The sequence below is a fragment of the Pelodiscus sinensis genome, chromosome 27 (genome assembly GCF_049634645.1).
Source record: "Pelodiscus sinensis isolate JC-2024 chromosome 27, ASM4963464v1, whole genome shotgun sequence".
Lineage (NCBI taxonomy): Eukaryota > Metazoa > Chordata > Testudines > Trionychidae > Pelodiscus > Pelodiscus sinensis.
In genome coordinates, this window is record NC_134737.1 from 773,584 (window position 1) to 792,482 (window position 18,899).

The 18,899-nt window shown below is 40.2% G+C and overlaps 1 protein-coding gene across 2 annotated transcripts in view; it reads left to right on the plus strand.

Annotated features, from left to right (window-relative positions):
* TRIM33 (tripartite motif containing 33) overlaps window positions 1–18,899 on the plus strand; it is a 65,782-nt gene that overhangs the window by 7,104 nt on the left and 39,779 nt on the right. For both annotated transcript variants that reach the window (XM_075910394.1, XM_006118832.2), the window contains exons 2-4: window positions 14,456–14,574; window positions 14,753–14,900; window positions 17,390–17,522. In XM_075910394.1, coding sequence (XP_075766509.1) covers window positions 14,456–14,574; window positions 14,753–14,900; window positions 17,390–17,522 — 400 coding nt within the window. The remainder of the gene's footprint in view (window positions 1–14,455; window positions 14,575–14,752; window positions 14,901–17,389; window positions 17,523–18,899) is intronic.

Here is an 18,899-nt window from a genome sequence, read left to right on the forward strand (position 1 = left end):
TATTTGTGTGTAAATAATTACAAAGGAAAGGTTACATAAATGAACCACGTTATTCAATAAAATATGGAATTTGCTTATTACATACGAGTAAACTACATTTTTATAACAGTGGAATCCCAGGCTTGAGTTCTGGATAAGCCTCATACAAGGTACAAAACTCTCTCTTCGACTGGCCATGCCATCTTTGGCTATGAGCTCATCTGAATCAGTGCCTGAGCATGGTGCAGAAGGATATGTGTTCTGCTGAAGAACAGGAGCTTTCTGCCAAGAAGTTAATGCATGCCCTTGACCCCATGTGATTGTTAACAATTGTGTTTCTTTAGAAGGAAATGTTAACCATGTTGTCCTGCCTTAATTTTACCTCCTATTTATGTGTGATAGGGATGATGATACTGGGATGTTGAGGCTTTGTGAAAGCCTTAGAGTCCTGAAATGCAAAGCACTTGTGACGGTGCCCTGCATTCTTGGCCCTGTTACTGCAGACACAAGGGTAGTGCATTCAGGAATAGGCGGCAGCATCCTCCATGCCATTTCCCTGCGTGCATTCTCTCCCTGTACCTTTCTTTACTTAAGAGCGCTGATTAGCTTTCTTTGAGTGCTCCAACCAGTATTCTCCAGGGATATAAATCAGAGTCAGTTCTTCTTGGATTAAAACATTCCTTGTCAGTTTACCAAAAACCACACCTGATCCCCCACCACCATCATCCCCCAGCAGCACAGAGACAGTGCTGGGGGCAATGGGCTTTTAAGTCAGCTCCCCCAGCACTGGCTTCTGCTCCCCCCCCCTCTTGCTGCCTCTGATACAGAGGCAGCAAAGCAGGGGAGCAAGCAGTGACTTGACTAGTTGCTTACATCCCTTGTGTAGATGTATGGTTTATGGTCCAAGGCATATTTCAAATCTCTAGCAATTTAAGGTATTTTTTCTCCATGTTGCTAGGTTGGATTTTTTTTCCCCTTTCTAGCACTTCTGCCCATGAATGACCCTTTTCCCCTGGGTACCAAAAACATTGAATACATTAATCCCACTACAGGTGTTGCATACACTGATGTGTTCAACTAAATGACCATGTTAAACTTGGCACTTCCTTTCTGGGAGCATGAATTAGAAATAAATGTTAGTAAAGTAATGCTCTATAGCTTATTGCTGCTGTGGTGAAGGGAGAATTTCAAACTGATTTTCTCAACTCTCAGAACTGTTTTTTGGTAGAAATGTGACATCACATGACTCTTACTTATTGGAGGAAAAAATAGTTCCTTTAATTGTCTCGAGTTGCTGTTCCTCTTTATGGGGAAAACTAACTTTTAAATTATGATCCTAATTGTGTCAAAAGAGAAAATTGGGAAGAAATCCCACTACAGGTCACTAGTTCATCTACTCATCACTTACTAAATGGCAGTGTCCATCTGTCTTTGGGTTTGATCCATTTATGCATGAAATATTCAGAAAATGTATCCAGTAGGAAAGTGGTGTTCTTAATTGTTCAGTTTACTGAGATTTGTGCATTTATTCTCCCGTCTGACCCAGGGGTTCTGGTTAACTGGTAGGTGGCTGCTACAGCCCAATGGGGCCTACTGCAGGCAGTCCACCTCCTCTCCCCCACCCCAGGTTACATGACGGCTCCTTGGGAGCAGGCTGCAGAGCCTGTGGAGACTGCTTCTCTGTGGCAGGGAGCAGGGCCAGTAGGGGCTAGTAGCCCCCACTCTTGAGGAGGCTTTGCTGTGGGATCTTATTTAAGCTTTATATTGCAGAGCCCACAGCATTTAATAGCGTGAGATTTTAGCCATTACTCAGTTACCTTTTTAAATGAATTTTTACATCCCTCATAGGAAGCTTCACTAGTGGACTCTTCCTAGAGACAGAGACAAGCATAAGTAGATTAGGAGAATTGAGAATTTTCTTAGGTTTTTGGTGATTAGATTTGATTAGAGACATACTGTTGTTTTTATGTGGTGAAGGAAAAATGGATGTGTGTAGTGATAATTACTACGAAACAGTAAAGTTAGGTGAAAATACTCCCACCTGAATGTTGTAGCTCAGGTGTGGCCAACCTGAGCCTGAGAGAGGGCCACAGTTTACCAATGTACCAAAGAGCAACAGTAATTTGTCAGCAGTCCCCATCAGGTGCCTCCTCTCCTGTCTCCAGTATCTTTTGCCCACCAGCAGCCCCACTGATCAGTGCCTCTTTTTCCTTCCCTGCACCTACTGCAATCAGCTGTTTCACGGCACTCAGGAGGCCCTGTGAGGGAGGGAAGGAGCGAGGGTGCAATATACTTGGAGGAGGAGGTGGCGGAGCCAGAAGTTGAACAGTGGAAAGTTGGCACCTGTAGCTGCAGCCCCGGAGTCAGTGCCTGAGCAAGGAGCCGCATGTTTAGCAGGTGGCTCCAGAGCCACAGGTTGGCCACCCCTGCTCTAGCTAATGCTAGGCAGTGGCTATAGTATGTGGCTGGATCTGGTACAAATGTTGTATACTTTGCTATTCTATGTTTCCAAGGACTTTATTATTGGAAATATGCCATTCTGTATTTCCCTGTCTGATTCCTTTGTCACGCTTTGTTTTCAGATGCATACTATACTGCTTTATTTGTGAATTGAACTATGTGGAAGTTTTAGTTCTTTTAAGACAGACTGCTTATTCGTTTTCAAGTCTAGAGTGAATATAACTGCAGTCTGCTATTGCATGCATTCTGTTTCAGGAATGGGGAAATTTGAAACTAAGAGGCTCTGACACCATCTGTGTGTGATTGCAGCTAATTAGCTATTTCCCATAGTATCTAGTATTAACATCAAACGTAATGTTGAATTGTCATTTAAGCCCTTCTATCAGGGAGTTGCAGAAAATGATGGGACACCATCTGCACTAGTTAGGCCTCAGCTGGAGTACTGTGTCCAGTTCTGGGCACCACATTTCAAGAAAGATGTGGAGAAATTGGAAAGGGTACAGAGAAGAGCGACAAGAATGATTAAAGGCCTAGAGAACATGACCTATGAAGCCAGGCTTCATGAACTGGGCTTGTTTAGTTTGGAAAAAAGAAGATTAAGGGGGGACATGATAGCGGTTTTCAAATATCTAAAAGGGTGTCACAAGGAGGAAGGAGAAAATTTGTTCCTCTTGGTTTCTGAGGACAGGACAAGGAGTAATGGGCTTAAAGTGCAGCAGGGGAGGTTTAGATTGGACATTAGGAAAAAATTCCTAACGGTCAGGGTGGTCAAATATTGGAATAAATTGCCAAGGGAGGTGGTGGAATCTCCCTCTCTGGAGATATTTAAGAACAGGTTAGATAGACATCTGTCAGGGATGGTGTAGACGGAGCTTGGTCCTGCCTTGAGGGCAGGGGGCTGGACTCGATGACCTCTTGAGGTCCCTTCCAGTCCTATTATTCTATGATTCTATGACCTGCTACCCAAAGTGGGATATAAAAGACTAGTATTGGGGAATGCACTAGTGAAGTTCATGAACAGTGTCTTGGTGAGAAGTGCTGCCTCTGTGGCTGTTAGCGCTTGTGAAGGGTGTGGGGTTTTTAAGGAAGGGGATGCTTCAGTGCCCAGGGCAGTAGTTTAGGACTTGGAACTAGGGATGTGAATGGTTAACTGATTAACCTGGTTAACGAGTGGGGTCTGGTGCAGGGGTGCTGCAGCCCAGCTTGACTTCCCCCTTTAATTGGTTAAACATTATGTTTAACTGGGTTAAACAGGATTTGACATCCCTACTTGGAACCTAGACTGGGTTTAAGTTACTGTTCCACCAAGCTTCAGGTGTGGCGGTAGCAAGTCAGTCGCTCTGTGCCCCAGTTGCACATCTGTAAAATGAAGACTATAGAGCCCTACCTAGCTTTTGGGTGTTAAGGATAAATACATGAAAGGTGGTGAGGCAATCAGATACTACAGTAGAGAATTACCTAATGCGTTTATAGCAAGGTATGTCTTTGGATCCTTTTTTAGATGGTTCATCTTTTACATCAAATTCTGGCTCCTAGAGACTGAAATGTGAAATTTCAACCCCCTTCCTTCCTTTCCCCATCCCACGTTCTTGCTTTTCCAGAAGCTAGTTTTATTTGCTGCTCTTCATTCTTCAGAGTCTCTTGGCTGCTGTCAGTAAGCAGGAAGGGAGGTCTCTGCTATACTTCTTCCTTAGCAAACACTGGAGCTGCTTTCCCAAGCAGTAGCAGCAGCAGTGTGAAACTGACATCATTCTTGACATTTTCAGTGATGCTTGAGATTGAAGCGTAAGGTTGATCGGAATAAACTTCACTGAAGCAAGCTGTTTGTGTGCCAGATATACTGGGTACTGTCATTGCTTGTATTGGTTAGTTTAGCAGCATTTTATGTAAGGAAAAAATGAGGCTAAGAGTCTTGCCCAGTGCCTCAAAGAAATTGACATCAGTGCGGGAAGCAAAGAGGTTCCTAATTCTTCATATAGTACTCAAACTTCGGATTCTTTCTCCTCTCCAGTATGGTTTTCATTGACACTGGTGGTATTGGATCAACTGAATTTTTCTGTTGTGATTCTTTACACTGGACAAAATTTGTTGGATAGAGAAGTTTTGTGACTTGCTTTTTCCGTTTAGTCTAGAATTGTAAGTATTCATTGGCAGAAGTTGTCTGTTACAAAGATGCACTTATGTACTGATGATGCAGTCTGTCTGTTGTTAGCTTAGTTATCACTCCGGCTTGCTGAATCGTTATAAAAGTAATGGAATACTAATTATTGTGCTGCTGTTTTGAGTGAATGGCAGCAGCTTAAGAGGGAAGTTTACTTTCCAGATGAATTTCCATTTTTTCTGTGATATTTTCTTTATGCTGTTAAAAACTAGCGGAGGTAAAAATTGAATTTTCCTGTAAAAGTAATTAAATTTTGAACAGGTAGTAATAGTGTTAATCAGGGATCTCATGGTGCCAACTGGCAGAGGGCACAGGAGGGAGGAGGTGATGCCCTGTGTTAAATGCCATGTTAATAGATCACCAAAGAGTGATATGAGGTCTTTACTGCAGCCAATAGCCAAGTTGTCCTCATAATGGCAAAATATATGCACGGATAATATATAAATTATATATCTCTACTGAGAATTATGTTAAGGTCTTGGAATTAAGTCAGGTCGCCCAGAGGGGACAAACCTCCTGCCTCTCAGATACATGTCTGAGGCGAGAGATCCTTATCTGCCTGTCTGGTCATATGTGAATTGTGCATTGTCTGCCTCTCAGTGGAGGCCTATTTGCATACATTAAGCAAAATGTTGCAATATCTACAAGAGAATCAACAGGAAGAAACAAAATGTGGATGGGTCTATCTGTCGCCTTTTATACATGAAAAAAGACACTGGAATTTGTTTATCTTAAGAGGCAAGGTGGCACTCTGGTTCCTTCCTGTGTGTGTGTGTCATGTTTTGTTAGTCTTTAAGATGCTACTAGTCTATATGGGTTTTTTTAGTTTTTCCTATTACAGACTAACTCGAAGCTCACGAGAAGAGCTTCACAATCAAGCCTGGCTGCTGTAAAGTTCTTTAGCATAGAAAGCTAGAAAGCAGGGAAACAAAGGAGAGTGCCCAGGACAGGGAGATGCTTGCAGAAAAATGAATGTGATAGCCACATGCCAAGCTTCCTCAAGCTAAAGGCAGGTGGGTAGCAAAATACCTCAAGCCTGTGAACCAGAGTTCAGAGTCATGGGTTTGTATCCGTTCCAAAGTGCACTTGACTACTTGTGGATTGGGTTAATGCTGCATTCTGAATCTTTTCATAAGTTTGTTCTTATGATACTAATAGTATCGCTTTTCACATGGAAAATTCACTACAGTTCCCCAAGTTTAGGTACAAATTTTGTCAAGAGTTTAGACTTTAGTCCCTGCTGAACTCATTGTGGCAATTTAGGTAAAAAGAGATCGGTATGGGTCGAGTAGTTTAACAATAGCACTATGTGAACACTTAATGCATCCTGAGCCAGAATTGTCCAGGAGGAAGCTTTTGTTACCTAGATCAAGTATTGATCTGTTCCACATGAAACTTATCATTTGTTAAAATGGTAACTGTATTGAACAGGATGGATGCTGGTGCAGATGTCTGATTATTTGGTGTTCACTACATTTGCTGTTCTATGCGCATGTTGAGTAGGCATTCTGGAAAGCAGTACCTTCTGTTACTGAATCAGTACTGCTAATATTAACTGGATTGTTTGCAGTAAAATTAGCAGCTCTTTTGCGGCCATCCGTGCATGTCAAGTTCTGAAGCTTAAGTAGATATTTTTTAGCTGAGAACAGTGAATTTTAAATTTACCCAGTGTGAAATGTAAAGATTTTTTCAGCATTCTGATTGTTTAATTTTTGTGATTGTTTTTTTCCTATCTTGGCTGCTGTGACATCTTGCTTATAAGCAAATACATAATGATCATTTATTCACATTTACTTTGTTTTATTATTAGTGACATCATTTTCAACACCATTTTCTAAAGTTATATTCAAGTTTAAATGTCCAAATAAAAGCACCTTAGCCAGGCTTAGGGATGTTAGATATCGATTAATTCAATAATCGAATAAACACACTAAATCTTAGTGGTTACATGATTATTTGATAGTACCTGGGGGTGGGGCTGGCAGCTGGGGAGCCCCCTCCACTCCCTGCTGCCTCTGATGGTCCCGTCCCGAGCTCCCCACTGGCAAGGGCTCCATCAGCATCCCACATGGAACAACTTCTACCAGTGACAAGCCTGGCCCCGCTGTGGACGGAGGCTGCTCTACAGCAGCAGCCCCTGCCTGCAAGGGGGGGGCCTGAGCTCCCCTGGGACAGGAGCTGTGCCTGCATCCTCCTCCTCCTCCCCGCTGCTGCCAGGCCAGGCCTATCGATTAATCATTTACTTGAGACTTTGCTAACATCCTTTGCCAGGCTTACTGTTGAATATACTTTCTACACCCCGCTTTTACCAATGTAGCAAATAATTGTATTTTGTAGCCAAAGCACTTTGCTCTAATTTTGCTTTTAGTAGCAATACATTTTTATTTTTGATTCCTCCTTTTATACAGTAAGATGAACATTTGCCTTTGCAATGTACTTAAATACTTTTGCTCTTCTGCAAACAAGCTGATACTTAAATTTTACCCTTCTCTGTAGAAAAATATGATGGTGATAGTTTAGGTTGAATGTGTATTGTCTGGTTTAAGTTAGAAAAACAAGGCATCTTTACATTTAACTAATGTTAAGCTCTCACTAATGCAAGGGAACATGGGAATCTTATCAATACTGAAATAATCTGGGGAAAAGTGAGGAATTGGCACAGTTCTCATGATCTGTTCTCCTAGGAAACAGATTTATGGTGTATATGATTGACCAAAGTGATTTAAAGGGGGAATTCTCCTGAACAAGACATTTTGTTAAGACGCATGGTTTTGGAATGTAGAAAAACATGAACTGCAAACTAACAGTGATCAGATTTAACATACTGTTCTTCATATACCACACTTACGGTCAAAAGGCTATCTACTCAGACCAGAAAATCCAGCAATTACTTTAAAATTATTTTTCACCTAGTCTTGTGCCCATTGGGATACAGGTCCTCTTTGTTCAAGGTCTCATGAAAGTTCACTGGCTGAGTGGCCAACCTCTTTCTAGGAAAATAATTCTTGAGTGTGCAATTTCTAGTAAAGAGATTAGGACATCTTGCAATCTTTTAGTTCCAAACTTTTTAGGAGGCTTTTAGCAAATATTCAGAACTTTCCATGGCTAACTATAAAACATAGGAAAAAGGGCTTTTCAGCTGTTATCTTTCCAGTCTCCTTGAAATAGACTAGAAAGTCTTCTCTAACAACTATGAAGATTCTGATTCTGGCAGATAGACTTATTCTTGGACTAGCCAGCCTGAATTGCAACTTCTCTAGAAATCTTTTCACATTGGTTTGGTCTATGAAATCCTAGTTGTTTGACTTTAATTACAGATTATGAAAAACCAGGAGCGATGGAGTTGGACACAGGCACACAACTACTGGGTAAAATGCATTGAAGTAGAGCAAGATGTGCAGATTTGGATTGCTCAGTTTGTGGGCTGGAGTTGTTTTTCACCTTTTCGTTTAAGTGTTTTACAGATGTGCCAAGTAAGAGCTTGACTTTCTCCCCCTCATCTCCTTCACCCCAAGACCACAACACGGTGCTTAGTTTATAATTGGCAGGAGACTTACCCTAATCAATACAGTCTCAGAAGGGTAGCCAGGTTAGTCATAACTCAAAAATGAGTAGTCCCGTGGGACCTTAGAGACTAATCAAGATCTAGGATCATAAGATTTTTTTTGGGTAAAGCCCTCCATGCTAATCTGCAAAGTCTTGAAAAGAGTTAACTGACTTTATCCCACAGCACCGAAGATCTTTGGAATTCTGCTTTTTTTACTGTTGAAATCTTTTAAAGCATTAAAGAAATAAAGAGCACTTTTTATGAAACCATGGTGAAGAAGGCAGAATCTGAGTGAAGAGATGCAGTTTTTTAAAAGGACAAAGTCCATTTGAAATCTGGTAAAGTTGATAGTTTGGGTTGGTATTATATTTGCAGCTTCTAGGGTGTACACAATTATATTCTATTTAAAAAAAATCTCTGGTATTGTGTGTGAGACACCCTCCCCATGCAAGCAGCCATCAGGGAAAGCTTTTAAGATGCTGTTAGCCAAGTACACTCATGTCCAGTCACAAAATAAAATGAAAAATATGTTTAAAGACATTTCAGATGTTACTTAACAATGATTAGGAATGTGAAGAGGTAACCGGTTACCCAGTAAGCATCACTTTTACTGGATGATACTTATTGGGTACTGGATAACTGCAGCTCCACAGGGTTCAGGACCAAGTCACATGATGCACAGGGCTGCCAGCTGCTCTAAGCACCTTCAAGCTGGGAGGGAAGTGAGGGTGGGAGCCTGCTTCATTGATTAATTGGCTAAAACTTAGGGTTAACTAGTTAACTTGGATTTTACATCCCTAAGAATGATAGGTAAAATTTTAGATGGGTAGAGTTCTGAAATCCACAGATATCTGCTTTATATCCGTGGCTCATTTTTGCAGATATGGATGTGGATGCGGACATGGATTTTATATCTTGAACCTTGCAGATTTGTACATATCTGCAAACTAACAACGGATGTGTATGGGGATATCCACTGCCCGTTTTTGTATATACAGATGCAGGTACTGTACAAAATTTTGTATCCACACAGGGCTCTACAGATGGGTCTTGTTTTTATGTCAATGTCTTTTTAATATGCTCCTCTTTAAGTTAGTGTGGGATTCTAGAAACTATTGTAAGGTGTAAGGATCTTTTTTCACTTCTATGATGATAGGGGTATTGACTTGCTGTACTGTTTGAATATAGTTGAGTCCTTGTATAGTAAAGACATAATTTAATGCACTCCTGAATTTGAATGATAAACAATTAAAGCAACTACAAAAGGCTTGTTGCATTTATATTTTCATAATAAAATCTTTTTGACCTCAACAAAATGGATGTGCATAACTTGAGTTCTAGGCAAACAGGACTTTCCAGAGTTTTACAGTTATCTAACAATATAACAACCCCAGTATATAGTAGAACTTCTGCCTGCATCTCATCCTTCATCTAACAAGGCTGTCCTTTATTTGAGATGATCTATCTTCTATTTTAGTCAAGAAATTGAGGAAATAACTTCTGTCTTTTAAAAAGAGCATTCAGGATTCCTTGCTTCACATGTAGCAGTTTCAATATTGTCTGATTAATGGAGGCTCAAATTCCTGTTCTTGGGTCTGGCAGCTAACTAGAGAGAGAATGATAATTCTTAGAAGGTGATAAGAATTCCCTTCATCCATAGTCCTGTGGATATTTTTAAAAGTGTGGATAAATCAGAGATCTTTGTCAATATGTACAATCTACCGCACAGCTACTCAGGACTGAGTTCCGTCATTAAACACTAAAACTTCTGACCACACAGTTTTTGGCCATATTGCCCCACTTTTTCATGAATGCCTTCTTCCCACCTTAGTTTCTTTGGTGAGTTACTCTTCCTGTTTGGGTCACCTGACCCTTGTTAGGAGCTTGTCACAAGGGATCTGGGAGTTTCTCTTCTCCCTCTGTTGCAGGCTTTGGGGGGACTCTCTCTCCTGATGCCATGACAGGGAGGAGTGGCACATGATGTGAGAAGATGGCAAGTGAAACCAGTCTCCACTTGTGTGGTTGACAGTGCCAGGCAGGCTTTCCCCACCTGCTGGATTGGTGACTCAACCCACATTTCCAGGTAAGAAGTTATTCCTGCTCCTTGATTAGCTCAGACTTAGGGTTACAGGCGAGAAACAAGAACCACGATTATCTGTGCTGCTAATTTACATAGCAGTTATTTTTGTGTATGATTCTTAGGGTATATCTGTGCTTCACTGTAAGCACGGGGTCAGAGGTACTTAGTTAGCTGACCCTAATTAGAGAACCCAGGGCTTATGGGTCTACACTGACTATTAACTCCGCTTTAACAAATTTTTGAACCTGTTCTTGAATTTGGGTTTCTGGCATCCAAGCTGCAGTCATATCTGACTATTCTTCAGCTTCTCAAAATGTGGTTACTCTAGTCCTTTGACTGTGGTGCACTGTGGGAAAACTTTACTGACTACCCTGCATGTTACAGGACAGCCTGCTAACTCATTCTGCCAAGCACTCAGTTTGGTCTTCGGTTATAGCAACCTGCTTCTGGACTGGGATGGCTACCCTCACGTGTGCCTTTATACTGGGCAAAATGCTTACAAAGTTAGGGCAAAATGCTTACAAAGATCCAGAAATGTAGCTTTCTTCACGCAAAAGTTCTGAATTCTCTACCATTCATCCTAGCTCTTCCATATAGTCTTATGAGTCTGTGCTTATGGCCCCGCCCCAGAAAAGCTGGTTTCTGGAGGTGGCATCAGTGGTTGCGGCAAGTGGAATGAGCATCATCAGTAGACTCCTGTGTGGATACGGAATTGGTATCTGCATCCACAAAAATCGTCTGTGGATAGCTGCAGCTATAAAGAAAATATCCACAAATTGTCAGGACTCTAATCATCAGCTAGTTTGAATTATTCATGTCTGATCTGATCTGTTCCTTCATAAGTTCTGCTAACTGCCTTTGCAGGATCAGAAAACATCACCAAAATATCCACCAGCACCACATGGAAGCTGTCCATTTTATGATAGTGCTCCCTGACAGGAGGGACAGTTGGGAGACTGGGAAAGGAAAACCTTCTAGTGATCTTGCTTCATGACTAAAACATTGTAATAGGTAGCTTAAGTACTAAAATATACTTCTTCTGTTAGTTGGATTACATGCTGTGGAAGTTTCAGTAGTGGTGCCTGTTCCTCCTGATTGCTTCTTTCCTATAAAATAACACCATTTCCATATTTTTCTCAAGCAAAAAATGTGTCCGTGATGGTTGGGAGAATGGAACTTGGGAGTCTCAGTAGTTAAGATAATGCATAGATTTACTGAACCATGTTCTGGCTGAAATAATGTGGGATACAGGCTGATGCATTTTGCATAATATTGCACAGGACATATGAAACCACCATTGAAAATGAAATCTGAGACGAAAACAATGTTCAATGTGCAGACTGAGAAGAAAAAAAAATATTAGAAGGATTCTAATCCACTGAATACATGAGAGCTCTCTTACTCTGGCTGTAATAAACATAATCATGGGAATAAATCCGGTGTTTCAAGTAAAGTTGTGATCTACCCTATATACCAGTTACTTTGGTGTGGGCACTTCATGTGAAGTTACATCTTTGCTTGCTCTACAAGCTCCTTGTCATCTAAAATAGTCACTTCTTGTTTCTACCTTCTTTCATAGGTGGTAAGACTTTTATCACTTTTTAAGACTAGCTTTCTGCAGGTTCCCCTGAAAATATGAAAATAGATTTTTTCATGTGCTTTCAAGAAGTATTGGTCTCTTTATGTGAAAAATCCTTGAACAGCTGTTTTGTTTGATTCTTGTATCACCCTAAGCAAGATTACATATTTTTAGGTGGCTGAATAGTCTAGAAACATTTGATGCTTGTTTACTCCCCCTCCATTAATTTTCACAGTAGGAACTAAGGATGTTAAGAAGCGGGTAATTGGCTAATCGTGTAGTCGATACAATTTGTATCAACTACATAATTAGTAAAGGGAGGTGTTCGCAACCCCTCCTGTGGCTGTGCAGTTGTAATGTAGTAGGAGTGGGGTGTGCAGGCAGCGTGGCTCCTACTACATTTAAACTGCAGAGCTGTGGCAGGGGTAGCTCCTGGAGTTGACACGAGTCAAGACCAAGCAGTCCCAGCTCGCACGGGCTCTGGGACCGCTGCACCTCTGCTTTCCCTGCCCCCCGCGCCTTTAAGACTGTGCTGGTGGAACTGGTTTTTAAGCTGACTGCCCCTAGCACCAGCTCTTGCTCCCTCCCCTCTTGCGCTGTCTCTGATACAAGTAAACACATCTATATCTAGGCAATATGAAACCATTCTTTATTTCTGCTGATCTAACCCTTACAACATATTGCAAAGGGTTGATGTGAGATCTTGTTGTCAGAGATGATTTGTGCAGTTCCACGTGTACTTCAGGTATTCTGAGGAGACCAACTTTTAATCTTTTATTAACCTGCAAGCTACTCCCTGAAAAGGTAGCTATAAGAAAGTAAATTCATAGATTCTAAGGCCAGAAAAGGGGACAACATATTGTGATCACCTAGTCTGATCTTCTGTAGAAGTGGACTGTTGAGAACTTTCCCAAAATAAGTCCTAGAGCATAACTTTTAGAAAGCTTTCAATCTTGATAAATTGTTCCAGTGGTTACTATCCACTCAGTGCCAGTCTAAACTTGTCTGACTTCAGCTTCCAGTCATCAGTCTTCTACCTTTCTCTGCTAGAAGAAAAAGCCAAATATTAAAAACATTTCCTATGTACATACTTATAGACTGTACTCAAGGCAGCCCACCATTAACCTTCTCTAACTCTAACTAGTAGGTATATTTTCTGATCTTTTAATCACGTGTGTCTCTTTTTGAACAATCTCCAATTTATCAATATCCTTTTTAATATGTGGACGCTCGCTGTATTTCACTGCCAAATACAGAGGTAAAGTAAACTCTCTACTCCTATTTGAGGTTCCTCTGTTTATGCATCACAGGATCATACTGCATTTTTTTTAACCACAGTGTCATGCTGGGAGCTTATGTTCAGCTGATGGCCAAGAGTTAGTGTCTAACATTCAGGCCTACATTCTTTGTTTCTAGCTGCTTCCCTTTACGTTAGGTGTATTAAACACATTGCTTGCACCCTGTTTACCCAGTGATCCAGGTTGATCTGAATTAGTGACCTGTCCCCTTCATTATTCACAAATCCCTAAAATTTTTGACCTTGGCAGACTTTCTGTGCTGATTTTATATTTTCTTCCAGATCATTTGATAAAATTGTTAAATAACATAGGGCCAAGAGCAGATCCCTGCAACTCCCTCTTTCCTCTCCCCTCCCTGACATGCACTCTCTTGAGGATTCCCCATTTAGAAATACCTATTGAGACTAGTCAGCCGTTTAACCTGTGGTCTGTTGATGTTTGTATCATTTTAGTTTTTTAATCAAAATGTCATATAGTATCAAGTAAAAATGTGGTGTGGTACCTAGAGAAATGCCTTACAGAAGCCTAAGTGTATTACCAGAACGATTACCTGTATCAACCAAAATAAATAATATAGTAAAAAAATTAGTTTTGTCTGACAGGATCTACTTTTTATAAACTTGAATTGTGTTAATTGCATTGTCCTCATGTAATTTTAATAGAGCAACCAGTTCTTCTTTTCCAATTAATCTTTATCTAAATCAGGGACTTTTCCACTAGGCTTATGACTGTATGGCATAGCTCTTTCAAGGGAGAGGAATGTGGGGGAAGGGACACACATCTTGTCAATTCTGGAGTACATTGCAGGCATTTAAAATGCTTATTGTAGTGTGAAATAATTGTATCCATATGACAAGAATTCAGATTGGAGACTATAGGGATGCAGTTTCTTGGTCTTCAGGCTACTTTGAAATTAAAGTTTGTGTATAGGACCTGAAGTGTAGGGAAGAGATGCAATGAGTAACGTATTTAATCTTACTAAGAAATACCAGTGAAGCCAAAACCAAGTGATTTAAACTAGATGACCTACTATATTTGAATCTTGTTGAGAGAGTCTGTGAAAAATGGCACCATAATTCATGCCAGTTGGGCTTGGTCCCATGACGAGAGGAATGTTTTTTAATGGTGTTTGGTCCTTCATTCCAAAACTTTGTCTGAAACTTCACAATGTTTGTCCCATGGGTACGAGTTAGTTAGGGCGCTACTGCTAATCCTAGTCTGGTTTTCACTTAACCATTTTGTGAACGTTTACTGTGATGGTGTTTCTTTTAAATCTGTTCGTTTCTAGCACATTGTCATAAATTTGACTTGTTTTTTGAAACCAAAAAACACAAAACATTTTGTCTTGTAGTTGGTGTCATCAGGTGCCCTATATGTCGCCAGGAATGTAGACAGATAGACCTGGTCGATAACTACTTTGTGAAGGACACATCGGAAGCACCAAGTAGCTCTGATGAGAAATCAGAACAGGTACGGTTTTCTACTTTCTTATATCAAATAGTACCTAAATTGCAGTATGTTCATCTTCTGTATATGTGATAGAACATATAAAGTATGAATACTTTTACTGGACTTGCTTTATGTTCAAAAAACCTCAAGGGAAATTGAATCTTTGTAAGTAACTGTGTTGACTTGTTCCTGCTTTTAGGTGTGCACCAGTTGTGAAGATAATGCTAGTGCTGTGGGCTTCTGTGTGGAATGTGGGGAATGGCTTTGCAAGACATGCATAGAAGCACATCAGCGAGTAAAATTCACTAAAGATCATATGATCAGAAAGAAAGAGGATGTCTCCTCTGGTGAGTTTGCTGATCATTTGCCCAATTCTACCTGTAGCCTAGGAATAAAAAACACTTGGAGGTTCATGGTGTGGATAAGCACACGTGCACATATAACCTGAGAGAGAGGCTGAATTGCATGTACGTATCCTTAGCCTGTGATGTCTCTGGAAGGTTTTAGAGAAAAATGGGGGCAAGCCAACATACAGTCAGTGAGCCTTGCGTGGAATAAATTTGTACATATTAAAATGGTTAGTTTTGGTGGTAATAGTGTTTAAAGGGTCTGTGAAGTATTGTCCTATTTTTTTTTAAGTTCTAGGATTTTTTTTTTTTTTTTTTTTGGTTTTCTTAAACTTGTATAGGGTGTATCACTTTAATCAACAGAATTGTGTGTGTATTGTGACTGAGACCTCCCTACCTTAGTGACTGTTTACTAACACTGATTGGGCAGATATGAGGGAGTGAATACAATTTTGAATTCTGTTTTGCCTCAAGTATAATTAATTATGGCGTTTCAGTTATTGCTAGTAACAGAGCCAAACTAAATTTCTAGATCTTAGGATGTGATTTCAAGGCTGGTAGTTTAAAAAGGAGGGTGGGTTGGGGAGGTATAAAACTGGTGTCAACTCATCTGGGGGCAAGGATGGGAAAGCACCATTTATTAGTCTGTGGACCAGAGCTACGAAGGTTAAAGTCCGGCTGTACCATACACAACCCACAGGAGGTTTGAGTATAGAATATGGCCCTCGTATAGGGTGCCAAGTTACTATTGCATCAGTGTCACTCAGGGTGCGAGGGGCCACACGAGCCTAGTGTCTTTCACCAGTTACACATGCAAATAACTAGTTTGCTGACACTACTTCAACTGAGGGCACATGTGAAATTGCACATCTAGAAATTTGGTCCTTAACTTGTCAGTCAGGCTTTGTGGTTCACAACTCACTGAAATAAATGGGGACAAGTCACTCCTCTTCGAACTGTTTTCAGGCTATGTAAAAAAGCACTACCTTTAGTTCATTTGGAAGCTTTTCTTTTCACGTGAGGGATAAAAGCTTCTTAAAGTAAAGCAGTATTGTTGTGTGTGCTGGTCTAAGTAAGTTACTTGACATCACTACTGAGAGCAGAACAAGTTGAGAGAATGGAACTAGGATCCTTATGATTGCAGTTTTGGCTCCCGCTTGTGTAGTTCCACTAGAAAGGCTTTTCAGGAACTCCTGGTCTGTGCCAAAACTGTATTATTATAGACTTATAATGCTTAATATCAATGAAAATTTGTTTGGTGGAAAAACTTGTAGTTCTAGCAGCAAAATTAAACTCTTGAAGACTTTTTGAATTCTACCCTAAATTTGACATCATTTACTAATGCGTAAGATTTCACATGGTACATTTTCAAACTTCTGAATCTCTCTAAGTGACAGTGTCCAGGTAAAGCCACCAGAGCAGAGCTACTTTAAAGGCTTAATTCTTAATGTAACACACAGTACAAATACCATGACAGTTAGGATGACAGAAGAGCCAGTTTTACCCGTCAGCACTTTGCTGTGAATGTAGAGTAGTAGAAAATATCACTTCTATAGTTAGGACTGTTTTTAATGCAGTAATCATTCCATAGAAACAAACTAGATAGTGATTCTTGGTGATGTTATCAGTTGTAGGGAATTACTAACTCTTCATGTACTTGGAAGAAATTATCTATTATGGGTTTATGATGATTTGTTAGACCATGAGAAATAAATCTTGAACACTTCAAAAAAATTTTAGTGGAAGATGCAGTTTTGTTTTCATGGATGCTGTCTTTTGTTACAGTAACTTGCATCTCGTAACAACTTCAGACAGTACTTGACAATTCAGGAAAACATCCACTTACTACTTCTCTTTTTAATCCTTATCTGCTTCATCTTCCTCTGCTTTTCTACAAGTGTCTTCAAGGGGTCATTTGGAATCCGGGAAAGAATTTATCATCTTTTTATCCTTCATTTGCTTGTGTGAGAGTTTCTATTATATGACCAGCTGCAACTCAAATGGCTAGATGTTGACTAAAATGACATTCCTTAGTGGTGATATTTACTTAGATATTAGGTTTTCCATTCAATGTGATTTATTGCTATTTTGTCAAAGTTTTTGAAGAAGTGGTTTAAGAGATCCCTGAGTGTTTAACAATGCTAAAGTCTGAGGATTGTTTGAACTTTCAGATAATGAGGCATCAATAGAGTGGAGTGAAACAACGCACAGCTTAGTAGTCAACCAGTATGGCTTCATCTGAGATTTAAGGCAGGAAAAGGAAAGCAACCCCAACTGTTCATCGCTTAAAACAACACACCTGGAAACTTTCTTGATAAACTGATTCTGTAAATATTTCAATGAGTACTCTAGTATGGATTTTTACGTTACCATAGGTTTATAATTGCCCTTGCTCGACTTAAGTCTTACTCAGCATGGCAGAGATTTTGCTCTTCAAACTGTCTGAAACTTTATTTTAAAATGCAAAAATGGTTTGTTTTTAAAAACAGAGGCCGTGGGAGCATCCGGTCAACGTCCTGTTTTCTGTCCTGTCCACAAACAAGAACAGTTAAAACTTTTCTGTGAAACATGTGACAGACTGACATGCAGAGACTGTCAGTTACTGGAACACAAAGAACACAGGTACAATTATTAAAATGTCTTAATGCCTTATCTGAGAGCAGCACAAAGTGAAATTAATCTCTGATATCTGTGCCATTAAAATAGTGCTATATTTACTGGTTTGTTGAATGCGCTCTTGCTGAGGGGAATGCTCTAAGCCTCCTTTAAGCTCCTGAATTCTACAGGTGACTTAAGTAATAAGTATAAATGAACATTTTAGTCTCATCTTCATCTGTGGTGGCACTTACCACAATCACACAGTTCTGCTTAGATGTGTTCTAACAGTGATTGCCTGCCTACTTATGACTGGCATAACTGAGAGTGGTGGATTGGCTGAGCTATGTGGAACATCTAGGAGTGGATTCAGAGGACTGCTAGTTAGGGCTTCAGGGGAATTGACAATAGAGGTGAGGGTGTAAACTTGTCTTCCACTGGCTGGAGCTGCCATTTGAATGTGTACACAAAATACCATCAAAGACTGGCATGATTCTGGGTTTAACAAGTGGTGCTTTGAATGAATGGAGTCTCTTGTAGCAAATGGTGGTTGATGTAACTTTCTGGAAAGGTCATGTTTTAATATACGTACTGTGACTTTTTGGCTAGATGACATAAAACCAATATGTAAGGGTCACATCGTGGATGAATGTACTTGCCTAATGTAGTGGGCTGAAGTCTGATCCACTTGTCTTGGTGTGTTGCTTATCTGACCCATCTAATTTCAATTAAAATGGTGAGGTTGGTAACCTATAAAGAATGTACGTTTTCCTCTCCTTTTGTATTAGTCTTAAGAAATTATCTGATGCACTGGAGAGGAGGAGCTGTTGAAGAGCATAAAGTCTTTGAAGGCTTATGGTTGTGCAGTGGTTTGAATGATGCTGTTTGGGAGTTTTGGTAAGTAGTTATGCAGTGGTGTAGTAAGGATTCTAATGTGCAAATATATATTTCAAGTAATCAGCTACAGAAATAAAACTCTGCACGTTGGGAGCTTTAGCAGACCATTGCAGAACTGCTTACTGCAATCTGTCTCCAGACAGCTCTTCTCTGTGAAGCTGCTCTTTCAGTTTGTGGACACTGGTTTGAAAGAGCTGATCTGGATGTTTTTAGTACCTTTTCAGCACAGTCAATAACTTCAAGGAACATTAAAGCAGCTTAATAGAGAACATGTCAGTTCTAACAATTACTGACAATTTCATGATATAAGCCACTGAAACGCATACCTGGCCCATGCTGTTTGATTGTAAATAGCCTTAGAATACAATTACCAAGAATATTAATGTCTAGGATTTGTTAATGAGCTTTGACTTGGTAGCCTGTCTTCCATTTCCACCAGTTGTACACTTGACACTGATTGGCAATCCATAAATACGCGCCTCTTGTTCTACAATGCATTCTCTTCCG